Source organism: Sturnus vulgaris, chromosome 23, assembly GCF_052056855.1.
Source record: "Sturnus vulgaris isolate bStuVul1 chromosome 23, bStuVul1.hap1, whole genome shotgun sequence".
Taxonomy (NCBI): Eukaryota; Metazoa; Chordata; class Aves; order Passeriformes; family Sturnidae; genus Sturnus; species Sturnus vulgaris.
The window spans coordinates 6997903-7011197 of NC_142265.1; the positions used below are offsets into that span (position 1 = coordinate 6997903).

Genomic DNA, 13295 nt, shown 5'->3' on the forward strand with positions numbered 1-13295 from the left:
ACCGAGAGAAACTCAGGGTTTCTCACAGGCTGAATTACTTGTAGCAACAAATATGTTTGATTAGGGTTGGGTTTGTTTTTTCCTTTTTTTTTTTGTTTTTCACTTTCAAATTATTTGCAATCTCGAGTTTGATTTGTGTGAGCGTATTTGTTGGAGGAAATTGCTTTATGCAAATGGATTCCAGCTGAGGGACCTGTGACACCAGAAGTGCTGTTGAGCCTCAGATGCCCTCAGTGGTGCCTGGCAGAAGGCAAGGGGGGTTGGTTCTCTCCTCCTCCTCCTCCTCCTCCTCCTCCTCCTCCAAGCAAGGCATTTCACAGCCTTCCCAGCCGTGTTTAGATGCAGCCTGGCTTTAGAAAGTATTTGCAGAACAAGGCTCAGCCTGCAAAAAAAAAAAAAAAAAGGAATAAAAAATGGATGTGCATTGCACTGCTGGAATTTTGCATCCTAGCGAGCAGAAATCAGAGAGCCAGGCTGATATTTTCACCTGAAATGTAGGTTAGAAATGTTGTATCACCCTCCAGGGGCTGAATTATTGAAAGGCAGTGATTTATGGATACCTGCCATCAGAGCTGCTCCCTTCACCTTGGCAGCTGAGGTGATGTGGCCTCATGTGACTAAGCCAGGCTCAAGGTGAGTTAGGGATGCTCCCTCCCTCACAACTGCTGGAACAAACCCAAGCCCTGCTAGAAGCAGGCAGAGGGTTTTGTTGGAATGGCTGTGAATTTTGGGAGGAGAATGGTTTGAATGTGAGCAGTAAATGGTCTTTTCCTGGCTCTGTGCACAAGACACTGTCCTGTGGTTTGCTGGGGAGCTCAGAGCTGGCTAAACCCCGGGAGGTGATTCGGGATCAAATCCTAAGGGATCAAAGGGAGCTGGGAGAGGAGGGGGGTTCTGATTTTCTTGGTTTTCAAGTCCTTTTCCAGCCTCACCCCTTAGTCCCAGGTGCACCTTCCCTCCCTCCACCCACCCTGAGCCACTGCTCACCCCATGGAGAGAGGCTGTGGGAATGTTCCCACCTCTCCCTCATTCCCTGTCCCCCCGCCTAAAACTCCTGCCAGCCCATTTTCCTCACGGTTTGGAAAAGAAATTTGCCAACTTCACACCTGTCAGGTTTAACTGATTGCCCGTGGCTTGGAGGGAGGGAGGGAGGGGAGGAGGGACTCCATCCTTATGGCTCTGCAGGGGAAATTCCTCCATTCCTCAAGGAATAAATGCTTCATTTCCTGCCTCACCCCTCTGCTGCAGCTCCCGCTCCTTGCCAGTGACAGTGTCACCATAACAATGGACAGTGGCTCTCTGCTGGCACACAGATCTGTCCACCCAGCGAGCTGATCCCACCCCAAAAAGATCATCTCACATAATTCCCCCAGTGTGCCCAGTCCAGCTGCTGCCAGCTGTGCTCTGAATGCTGCAGCTGTCCGGGGTTATGAATGGGGTGGGAATGCCAAGTCAGAGTGGCTCAAGTAAACACTGCCCAGGAATAATGGCATGGGGGGCTTTGCAAAGGGGAGGAATCGTAATTAAACAGAAATTAGTTATTTAAATGGTCACTTCCTGGGGTTTCGTTGACGTCCGATTAACTGAACTTTTAATTTGCATAAGCAGTAAATGTTTAATTATGTTATTAATATATTTGAGTTGAGGAGCTTATGGGGTTTTATAATTGGCATTTAACTAGATAGTTCCAGCATATTAACTGATGTTTTATAGCTCCATGTGAGCTTCTCCAATTATAACTGACCTAAAAATTTGCTTGGAGGACCTGCCTTGAAAGTGTTACCTGAGCAACAGAACGGGGGGAGGCGAAGAGGAGGATGCTGGAGCCTGTCCCCAGAAGGAGGGATGTGCCCAGGCAGCTCTGCAGCCTCCACAGAGGCTCTGATTCCCCTGTCCCAGCCCTGGAATGGCCTGTCCTCAAGGCCCTGTGTCACAGAGGGGTCACCTCCCCTCTCCTGGCACCCAGCTGAGCCCCGAGGCTGACACCCAGCAGGGGAGTGGGGTGGGGAGGAGGAGATCTGGAGATTTGGGTGGGTTTGTCCTGGGTTAGGGGGTGACCTTGTGACTGACCAGCTCTGGCAGCCTCTCTGTTCAACTCCCAAATCCTGTCAGTCATCCTAAATCTATTTTCCATCCTGTCTCTACACATGCTTTGATGACATGACTGGTTTAGTAGGCAAAAAAATGACATTGTGTTTGACTGACAAGGCCCATTTCCCATGAACCTCACAAACTGGCATTGATTATATTCCTGCCTTCTAATTCTTTATTAACTGGAGCCTGTGTTTGCTTTTTCTGTGGTGCCAGGAAATCACCCTGTAGGATTCGAGTCATTCTCTGTGCCCTCCTCCATTCTGCTGGAATTTAACCTTCTCAAATTTAACTATTTTAACAAATAGTAAAAAACCAACAGCAGTGAGTGAGGAATCTCCTCAGCTGAGTCTTTCAACCCCTCTGTTTGCTAATAATAAGTGGAGTATCCAAGGAGATGGTGTCCAGCAAGCTCCTCAGCCTTGTCATCCTTAAACACAGGGAAATTGTTTTGTCATCTCAGAAGCCACAAACAAATGTGCTTCAGTCTCCAGAGACAGATCACGAGCAGTTTTGCAAATCTTCTGCCTTTTCTGAATCATTACAGCCCTCTTGACCATACCCACCTGCTGAGTGCCTGTGGAGCAGTGCAGGGATGTTGTTTATTCCTGTTGTATCCCCAGGGTAAGGCTGGATTTTCTATCCATGGCCTGTCCTTCAGCCCCTCTGTCCTGCTGGTTGCTCCCTTTCCTGCTTTTCCATTTGATCCACACTGGAGAAGGGGGAAACTCTCTGTGTCCAAGCTGAGGAATGAGGCTGAAAGAGGCTGCATGGTTAATTCTTGGTGCTTCCATCATTTCAGAATTTGGGTGAGCTGGGCAAGTGTGTGAGAAGCCTTTCACTGCCATCAACAGGAGGGAGAAATCAGGAAAAGGGTCGGGAATGTGAAGTCCGAGCTGTTTTCTGTTTCCTGGAGCAGAGTTGGGTGGGGACAGCTGGGGACACCAGGACAGGGATGGTGACAGTCCTGGGAGGTGTGTGAGGGGCAGGAGGGGAGGCAGCAGCACCAGAGGCACAGGAGCATCCAGCAACCCCATCCTCACACATCTGGCAGCTCCCTCCCTGCTCCAGGAGACTGGAGAGTCACTTTTGGTCTGGATTGCTGCAGCTCTCAGGGCTTTTGGGGACAGGAGAGAAGGAAGGGGTGTGAGGAGCAGCCTGGAGCCCTCCCTGTCCCCCTGTCCCTGCCCAGGCACTTTGGCCAGGTGACAGCTCCTCCTCACCCTGCCTGGGTCCCTGGACTCCAAACGGGAGGTGAGCTCATCCTCTGGGGACATCAGGACACAGCTGCCCGGTGCTGTAAACACCCCCCACAGCAACAGGAGACAAACACGGCCCGGGGGCACACGGCCAGGCAGAGTGAGACGTCCCCAGGAGTGCTGCTGGGGATTGTTGAGCAAATTAACTCCATTAACACAAATGATGAGAGTCTGAGCTGCAGTTCCTGTGCCTTCTATCTGACAGAATTCATCTGGTGGCTGCTTGTAATAGCGTGACCTTAATGGACTCATCAAGGGAGCAGGGCTGTATCTCTGGCTGAACATGGGTTTGGGAGCACGCTGTGCTCTGGGCAGGATGCTGAGAGCAGGACAGGCACATTCTGGTGTAATGGGCTGCAGGATCCGGCCCCTCCATCCCTCCAGGAGAGGCAATTTCAAGTGTCATCACCTCCTCGAAACTGTGCGGCAGAAGAAATAAATTACTAAAGGGATTTGATTGTTCATTACTCTGCCAAGCTGCAAGGAAATGAAGCAGAACTAAAATTAAGGGCTGCAAGGCAGAGGAAATGCCAGAGAACATTTCCCTTCTTCTCCAGGGCTCATCTTTTTCCCTAAAACAGGCTGGGATGCTCCTCATCCTGCAAGTTGTGGGAGGCAGGAGGGGTCTGGCCAAGCAAAGTGGGGAGAGGACAGGTGAGTTTGGGGTGGGTTAGTGGCAGCAAGGTCGTGTTTGCCCCCTCTTTGCTAGAGTGGCACAGAGAAGAAAAAGCCGGCCCAGGAAGAGGAATCTGTGGTGGAGTTCCCAGCAGAGCTGTGCAGAATCCTCATCCCTGCTGGATCCCGTGGGGTTAACACCCTGCTCCCCCCGCTGCATCCAAACCCCATCCTGCTCGGTGGCCACTGGCAGCACAAAGAGAGAGGTCACCGAGGGCTAGGGCCACATTCCAGACATGTTTCTGTGGCCAGCAGCTCTTTAACCAGATGTTATTTAATCAAGGATGGTGCTTCCTGCAGGGGAGGGGAGGACAGGGACAAACTGGTCATTACTGGAGAGAGCCTTGCATGGCAAAGCCATTCCCTGGCTGCAATGTGTGTGAAATCCCCAAGCACATCCCAGTGTCCACTTCAAAGCAGGCACCCCAAGGAGGGCTGGATCCACACATTGCACTTCCAGGCTCTCCCAAAACCTCATCAGAGGCTGGAGAGAGCCTTGGAAAGCCTCAAAGTGCCAGTTGGGCTGGCAAAAATGACAGAGGGAAGGAAAGTGGTCAGGGATCTTCAAGGGATGAGTACCCAGACAAGGGAATGGCCGTGCTGGGAATGAGCTGAGCACCCAGGGGATACCCAGATCTCTGGGCTTCAGTGCAGGGAAATTAGAGGGGGATAGAGGGATTCCTACTTGTAGGGGGGAGAGAGAGGACAGTGCAGAGAGGTCGGGGCATTTGTTCAACCACCCTTGGGGACACTGGTTTTGCCCCCATCACACACACAGTAAAACCAGGACACTCCCTGCACCCCTTTGCAGGGAACAGCAGCGCCGTGTGGGAGGTGAGCAGCACATTTTGGGGGCCCAGCCTGTGCAGAGGGGGATTTCCAGGGAAATGAGGCATTGTCAGGATCACAGCCATGCCTTGGCACTCGCCTGTGTGGTGGCTGATTGTGTAAGTGAGAGTTACATCAACAAACACCCCGATGGGAGAGGCTGTGACGGCTCTGAAAATTCCATCTGACTTATATCAGGGCACGGAGGCAGAAGAGCAGCTCTGCCTTCATTTTGGTGTTTAACCTTTAGGTGGCTGTGCCACAAAATGTGGGATAGGTCAAGATTATCTCGAGCCAGGATGTTCCCTGCTGTCAGGTCTTTGTAGGCTTTCAAGCCTAATCAGGAAGAAAGGAGACCTAATCAGGGGAACAGGCAGCATCCCTCAGCCAAGGACATCCTGGAACTAACAAATTTTAAGGATGTGGTAAATGAAGATGTTGTTGTCTATCACTGGAACAGACAGCAGTTAGCATCCCTTACTCCAGGACCTCCTGGAACTAACAAGCCTTAAGGATGTGTTAAATCAAGATGTTGATGGATGTCTATGTGTACATTGCTACACTTGGCAAAACATTCAAGGTCTGTGCATCTTGTAGTTGAACTATCTTCATTATCTTATTGAAAATCACATCAAAAATACCCTGCCCGGGTGAAAATTCTTCCCCTGAGCACGTGTAGAAGTTTGCTGGGGTTACATAACTCGCATGGGAATTACTAACATAATGCTTTTGTCTCCAAGTGAAGCCCAGACACTCTTCCTGCTCAGAAAACCCTGCCAGCCCCCTTTCCAAACCAAATCACTCCTGTTCCCAGAGCTGAGGTCCAGCTGCCCCTATTTCTGCCACCAGATGAGCAGCACCTGCTGACAGAGCTGGGTCTGGGTCCTGCCAGGGGTTAAGTGGTGCTGCAAACCATGAATTGATGTGGAACGTGGGTTTGTGTTTGCACAGGACAGAATTTCACCGTGAAGTGCAGCCTGGTGACCTCCACCTGCACTGAGGGAAGGATCTGAGCTGGAGCAGGGGCTGAGGGGGCCTGGGTGAGAGCAGAATGAGCTGCTGTGTTCCCCTTCTCCTCTGCCCTTCAAACCAGGGTCCAACCAGGGGCTGTGAAGGTTTTGGACTCAGGGAATGAAGGGCTGAAGGCACTTCAGCCTCACTCACTCATGCTCCAGAGCCACTGGTGTCCCAGCACTGTCTTGCCCTCCTTAATCCCTTTCATCCTCTGCATGCTTGGCTGTCCCTGGAAGGGATTCACTGAATGCACACAGCCCAGAGAAACCCTCCCCACCTCTCCTCCCTCAGACTTCAGATCCCTGTAAAACCCCCAGTGCCTTTCAAGCCCCGCTGTTTATCCTCCCCTTTGCCCTGTCAGCTTCACCAGCTCGGGCTCGGGCTCTCCTGGGAACAGCTTCCCATTAACCCTTTGCAAACAAAAGGCATCACAACAAGGCTGGGAGCCAGCTTGTGCCTGGGGGTGTGTGTTCTACTGGAGCGTGTCTCAAATTAGCCAATCCTGCTCCTGCCTTCAGAACCAAACCAGGGAAGTATTTGTTCTGCCAAGCTTTTCAGCTCGGTTTAATTTAGCTCTGTGAACTTGTCTCAGGCTCCCTGGAATGTGTCAGGTGGGGTGTATTATAAATATGCATCATCTGAGCTCATTGTCTTGCTCAAAGGACCAGCAGGCAGAAAGAGTCCAGCAAATGTCTCCTTCCTCCAGGTCATGGTGACAATCCAGGCTGGGGACAGGCTTAGTTTGGGCTGGCACTGGCTGGGGGCTGTAAATGCTGTGAGCAGGGATGGATGGAGCACTGATGCTGCATTAAATCCAGCAAGGCTGGCTGCTACAGGAGCTCCAGAGCTGCCAGCACAAAAGAGAAGGATCCCAATCCCTTCCCATGGCTGTACAACATCAGCTCAGCCCCGTGCTGAGTGCCTTGGCCAGCCAGCCATGAAATAAATGGGGGTTTGGTGGTCGTGGGGAGGTGATAAATGGAAAGGGAACCCTGCTCTGGAACTGGTTATGGGTGCAGGCAGATCTCAGAGCAGAGGGTTTATCAGAGGTGGTGTGTGTTGTGGTGGTGGTTTGCTGGGAAGCAAAGAGGGATCAGGTTGGATTTAGGAGGGGGCAAAGACAGGAGAAAAGTGTTCAGCTCTCTTGGAACAAATTAGCTCCACTCAGAACTGCTGCAAACCAGCCCTGAGACTGGCCCAGCTTCCAGATTCACCTGGGGGATCCAGTTCAGTGCCTCAGCAATGAGATGGGGCTCAGGCTCTCCTTGGGGCAGCTGAATTCAGGGCAGTCAAAATAGAAAAAATGCCACTGTGAGATAGAGTTGTCTCCCCCATAAAGCCTTCCTGCCTGCCCAGACTCCATCCCACAGCTCTGCTCCTCCCCAGTGCTCAGGATGTCACTGTGGATGCACAAAGTGCAGAACGAGCTGTGAGAGCCCAGCTTTACAAAGCCAATCCCAGACAGATCCAGGCCCTTGGTGGGGATGCAGCATATCCCAGTCTCAAGTCCTGATCCCAAGAACAGCCAGGCTGCTTCATGATCCAAATGACCCAGTAAATGTCCCAGTAAATGTCCCAGTAAACATCCCAGCCACTCCAGTAGCTCTGAGGAAAGAGACCTCACTTCCCAAAGTGTGACAGACGCCCATGTCCCCATTCCTTTCACAAATTCCTCCACCCCAGGAGCCAGTGAATCATTCCCACTGTGCCACAGCCTTCCCTGGATGCTTTCCAGTGGATCCATCTCTGCCTGGCTGCACCCTGCCTTGGGGAACATCTTTCTCTCTCTCCTGCAAGCTGCTTGTCCCGCTGTGCCTCGGTGATCATTGAGTGCTGCTCCCTGCAGCTGAGCTGTGTCACCACGGGCATGGCTCTGTCCCTTTGTCCCTCTGCTGGGAAACGCTGGCCTGGCTCTTGGCAGGAGTCACCCACAGAGCCACCAGCCCCACTTTGGGCTGCTGGACAAAGGGTTTGTCACAGCCAGTGCCATGAGCTCGGTGCTGTGGCCCAGCCTGAGAAGATAAAGAGCTGGACACTGCACGGTTCAAAATGAATCAAGCAAATGTCACTTTATTGTTGTCTTCTAACCCTAATATACAATTTCTCTCCCCCTGCATGTGATCCCTCAACTTATCATTAGTAGAAGCCTCCTTGCAAGAGGCAAACATCTTTTCTGCTTTTCATTGGTTTCAGAGTTCGTTGGCATTCACTTATCACATTCAGCTCTTCTTGTCTTGCCCCTTGTTTTCTTGTTAAGCTGCAGCTGTTCTTCTCCTAATCTCTTTTTCAAGGGTAAAGCCACAGGCCTAGCTCAGGTTCATAAAAGCTTTCATAACCTTTCCCTGGCTTGTTCTCTACATGTCCATTTTTTTTCTAAAAACATTCCCACACGAGCTGGGACCCCACCAGGATCCACAGCCGTGTCTAGTGGGCATCCCTCAGTGCCCTGGGAGCTCCTGGCAGCGTTGGAATGTGATTTAACTGAGCTCTGGGGCTGGTGAATCCCAGTGTCAGCACCTCTCAGAATGCTTGGATTGGTGTGGTTGGTGCAAAGATCTTCCTGTGCTGGCTGTTCCTTTTGGGAAAGGCACACACACACCCCATCAGGTGACTGGGAATGATGTTTTGTGCAGAGATAACCACTTCCCTGCCTTCCTGTGCCTGCCTCCATCTCCACAAGAGCCGTGGGAGAACAAAGTAATGAACAAAACAGCTCTGAAACAGACTGGGGGTGGGACGCCCTTCTTTTCTCCTTAATTGTAATACTGTGAATTAATTCAGCTTCCAGCAGCAACGAGGAGTTTCCCAGCAGCCCTCAGACATCCAGATAAGGCTGAGCTGTTTGTTGAGCCCCTCTGGGTTCTCTGGTACCTGCCTCACTGCCAACTGCTTCACACAAACTTTTTTTTATTTATTTTTTAAAAGAATTTTAAATTGTTCAAGCGTGACACAGAGCACAGGGGTTTGCATTCTTAATTGGCAAAGCCTTTTCCCACTCCCATCTGAGGCCCCTGAGCTGTCCTGCCAATTTATTCTGATCCTGATTCACAAGCCTTGCAAATATCTTCCCAGGGCTGCCCAAAAGCCCTGTCAGTGGAACTGAATCCTCATCTGGCACTTCTGGGCATCCCCCGAGGTGATTTTTTGGTGTTCTTCTCTTTTGAAACGCCCCTTTTTTGCAGCCCCCCTCCCCTCCAGAAAAGCCTTGGTGGTACCCTCCAAACTGTACCAGCCACAACTCTTCCCCAGGGGGAAATAAACAGTGGATATAGATGAAAAAATAGGTTTAAAAGGGAAAAAAAAAAAAAAAAAAAGTAAGAGGGAAAAGCAAGCATAAAGGAAGGTTTCTCGCTAATTCTCATTTTCTTCTATCCTGGGCACTTTCTTGCTCTCTCAGGACCTTCTTCTCTCATTTATCTTCCTCACCTCCTGGGGTTTCTTCTCCTTGCCAGCAATTAGCACTGTCACCTCTGACATCTCCCTGCCTGCACCCCTGCAAAGCCGTGCCCAGCACTTTGGAGAGGCTCCGATTGGCCTCAGCAAGGAGAGCTGCAGTGTAGGGGCAGGGTTTGCTGGCACAGGGCTGTGTCACGGTCTGGTGCTTGTCCCTACCCAGCCCTGGGATGGGCTCTGACACCGGGATGTCTGGGAAGAGGAGGGACTCTCATAAACACCCCAAATATCTGAATTCTCCCTGTGCTCCTTCATTCTGCCACTCCCCTGCTCCCTTGCCCACTGCCCTGTCCTCACCTCTCCCTCTCCTGCAAAATTTTCTAAATTTTCTCAGCCCCTTCCTGCTGTTACCCAGCCTCACCTGAGCTCCTGGAGATCCATTTTATTTATTTATTTCCTTTCCTTCTTTCTCCTTCCACCTTCTTCCCCCCCCAAACACACACCTGATTTACAGCAGCAGCAGGAGGCTGATGTTCTCTGCTCGTTCTCTGCTCGGTCCCTGCCGTCCCCAGAGCCATTAGGGGCCAATCCATCACAGAAATGCCCCAGCCAAAGTGACTGGGACATTCTTTACAGCCACAATCCCGAATGCTGGGCTGGGGGGGGTTTGGATGGCAGAGATGTCAGCTGTGAGAGAGCTGTCTGGAGGCACAGATATTATTTACAAGGTGTTGTGGCTTAGGGAGGAGGGAAGAGGAGGAGAAGTGGCTGCCACCGAGGGTTCTGATGACTCCAGCATCCTGCCACCAGAGACACAGCTCGGAGCTCTTCATTAGGGAGCAGGGAAAGGCAGGGGGAGGGTGGGATGTGACCGATGGATGCTCCAGAGTGTCACAGTTTGGCAGGAGAAAAGCAGGATTTTGTGAGAAAGTGAATGGGGCATCGATGTCACAACAATTCCCAGGGCAAATTCCTCAGTATGGGGCTGGGAGCTCGAGTGCTTTGTGCAATTTGGGATCTGCCAGAGCAGGGGAGGGTTCCCAGGGAGATGTTTGCACACCTCAGTTCACTCCTGCATGACAGCAGCAAATCTGAGAGCTGGGGAAGGCTGGCTGGGAGCAGAGATCTGGGATTTCTCTCCTGGAAATGATCCAGCACAGCCCTTTGTGACTGCACCTGGCACGTGGGGTTGCAGGATAAGCAAATGCTGAATGCATGGAGCTAAAGTGGGAGTTAAAGGCAGGTTTTTCACCCTGAAAAGTCCTGGATTCGTCGTCCTGTGTGGTTTGGGAACGTGTGCAGATGTTTTATAGCCACATACATTTCGTTTTATTACTTTGCACATGGAAAGTGGGCCTAATTGTGAGGCCTTGGGGATGGGTAGTTTAGGGGAGATACTGGTACCCAAAGCCAAAATTGTTGCAGAATGAGATCCATTAGCCCAATCTGGTCTCTAAGAGCAGCCAGGAGCCAGGAAAATACTGTACTATTAAGAAAAGTACAAAAATTGGATGTGACAGACAAGTTCTACAAAGCCCCTTGTTCACCCATCCCTGTCTTGCTCCCCTCCCCTGAATATATTTTCTTCCTCCTCCTCCTCCTCCTTCTTCCTCCATCCCAATTATCTCCTCCTTTCATCACTGCCAGAGTTGTAAGTACAAAGTACCAATTAGCTAGTTTTCAAGTTTAATTAGGTTGGAAGGTAGAGCAAATTAAATCCTTTTATCGCAGGTTTCAAAGCACTTTCCCATCGGGATGGGTTTCCTTTGGATGAGGCCCATGTTTGTCACCAAGGAGCTGGCCCAGGTCACAGAGCAGGGGATGAAATGCAAGATTGCCCCTAAATCCTGCACTCAGGACATCTTTTTTTTTTTTTTTTTTTTAATTATTTGGGGTGCACAAACCCTTGTTCCACCTCCATCAATTGAGCATTGCTCCTTAGCTCGTTGTAAGAACATTCCAGCAGCACCAGCAATTCAGGGAGGACTCTGTGACAAAGCCCAGCAGAAAGCTTTCAAAATACTTCAACAGTATCAAGAAGCAGGTCCACATGAATTCTTGGAAGCACCTTTATTCCCTAAACCCTTCTTCCTTTGAGGCCTGAACAAAGGCAGAAAAGCGGATCCAGGAATAAACACCTGGAGATGAAATTGCAGAGCAGAGTGAGGAAGTGTTTAACTCTTGGAGACACAATTGGAGCCACAATTCCTGCTCCTCTGAGTGGTGAATTTCAATAGGATCCATGGAGCTGCTGGACAGGGACACTCGGGAAAGCTTCGGAATTCACCCTCACCTTTTCCTCCTGGTGATACCAGCGCCTCCCCAGCTGCATTTTTGGTGTTCTAACCCCCTCCCCCGTGCTGCCCTGTGTGTTGCAGACAAGCCACTACCTCAGAGTGCCCCGGGAGGGATCATTGGGATCGTGGGAGGCGTCATTGCCGCCGTCTTCATCATCGGCGTGGCCGTCACCGTCATCATCGTCTACAGGAGACAGCAGAAGAGTCGCTCTGACACTGACAACGACCTGTGAGTAGCAAAACCACTGCCCCCCCCAGGCTGCAGCTGCTGTGGGCATGGGGGACAGCACCTCTGGCCCTTCCTTCACCTGCACAACATGAAAATTTGGCTGCAGAATATTTTCCTGCTGTTTCTGTCTCATTCCTCTGAGCCGCTTCCCTTCCCTTGGGCTTCCTGGTGCCTCTCTCCTGTTTCTGAGCTCTTAGCACAAGGCTGCAGTCAGGGATGCTCTCACAGGTGCTGGGTTTGCTGTGGCACATCCCTGGGGCAGAGGATCAGTGCCACTGTCCCCCTCCGTGGGTAGAAGAGGATCCTATTCCTCCTTCCTCAATGTTTTCAGGCTCCTGAGTCAGACTGAACCACATCCTGCCATCAGAGAGGAGTTTCTGATAGACCCTGAGCACCTCTGAATGCATCCCAAAGAGTCTGGAAAGGGTTCACATCCACCAGCACTGCAGTTTTGGACCTATGTGTGACATAAATTCTGTCAACAGCAGGAACAGGGGCTCCTCTTGGGCAGGACGTGCTTTGCTCTGCCCAGCACAGGGCAGCAGAGATGGCAGGCAGGGAATTGAGAGGTGTGGAGATCACTTTATGCAGCAGGAACCTCTTCAGGAGCATTTACCCTGGGCTCTGCTGAACAGCTCTATCTTGAACAGCTCTTCACCCCCTCCCTCCCTTCCCACCTCGCAGGGGAGGCACGAAAAGCCCAGCACCCAGAGGTTGCTTTTATGTTCACCCACCCCCAGCTCATTGTTGTTACACCTTGGGCACATTTTGTGCTCCATTTAATCCCATTTGAGAGAGGGCACTGGAGGATAGCAAGGGAGAGGAGAGGAGCGGGGGAAGCAGCAGGAGAGGCAGAAAGGCACACAAACAAAAAAAACCAAAAAAACCCAGCACCACAAGGTGAAATTGCATCAACAGCAGCGGACCTGTGATGGAGATGCATTCTGACAATCCACTTCCCACAATGGCCCTCCACCAGGCTCAGGGAAGAGCCACTTTAGCTGAGAATAGAAACACAGCCGTGCCCAGCTCCGCAGAGGTGCTGCCTCTATTGTGGAGGCTGATCCCGAAGGTAATGGCATTTCTTTTCTGCAGAGCCATGAAGTCAATGTTTTACAGAGCCCCGGGGACCCGTTCTGCCCTCCCTGCCACCAGCACATTCCAGTCCCACGCTGGAATCCAAGGGAAGGCGCCCATCTCCGTCAGATCTGGTGGAGTCTGCACGGAGAGAAGGGAGGGGGGAGCCAGCTAATTAGTGGATCAGAGTTTTAATAAGTTTCGTAAAAGGATTAGACACATCTGTGCATGTGAACAGAATGTGCAGAGACAGTCTCTAGGCTGGGATTATCGTGGCTGCCAGTCCCTATGCTCTGGGGTAAAAGCTGATCCTTGGTGAGGGTCAGGGATAAATGTCCCTGCCTGGCAGAGCACGTCCATGAGGAGGATTCAGATTCCTCCTGGGAAGCCGTGGCAGGGCTCCCATCCCAGAGGAGCTCCAGGCTGGGGCTG

The 13295-nt window shown here is 51.3% G+C and overlaps 1 protein-coding gene across 3 annotated transcripts in view; it reads left to right on the forward strand.

The window, feature by feature from the left end:
* NECTIN1 (nectin cell adhesion molecule 1) overlaps positions 1 to 13295 on the forward strand; it is a 94574-nt gene that overhangs the window by 60879 nt on the left and 20400 nt on the right. For all 3 annotated transcript variants that reach the window (XM_088177783.1, XM_088177782.1, XM_088177784.1), the window contains exon 6: positions 11639 to 11786. In XM_088177783.1, coding sequence (XP_088033909.1) covers positions 11639 to 11786 — 148 coding nt within the window. The remainder of the gene's footprint in view (positions 1 to 11638; positions 11787 to 13295) is intronic.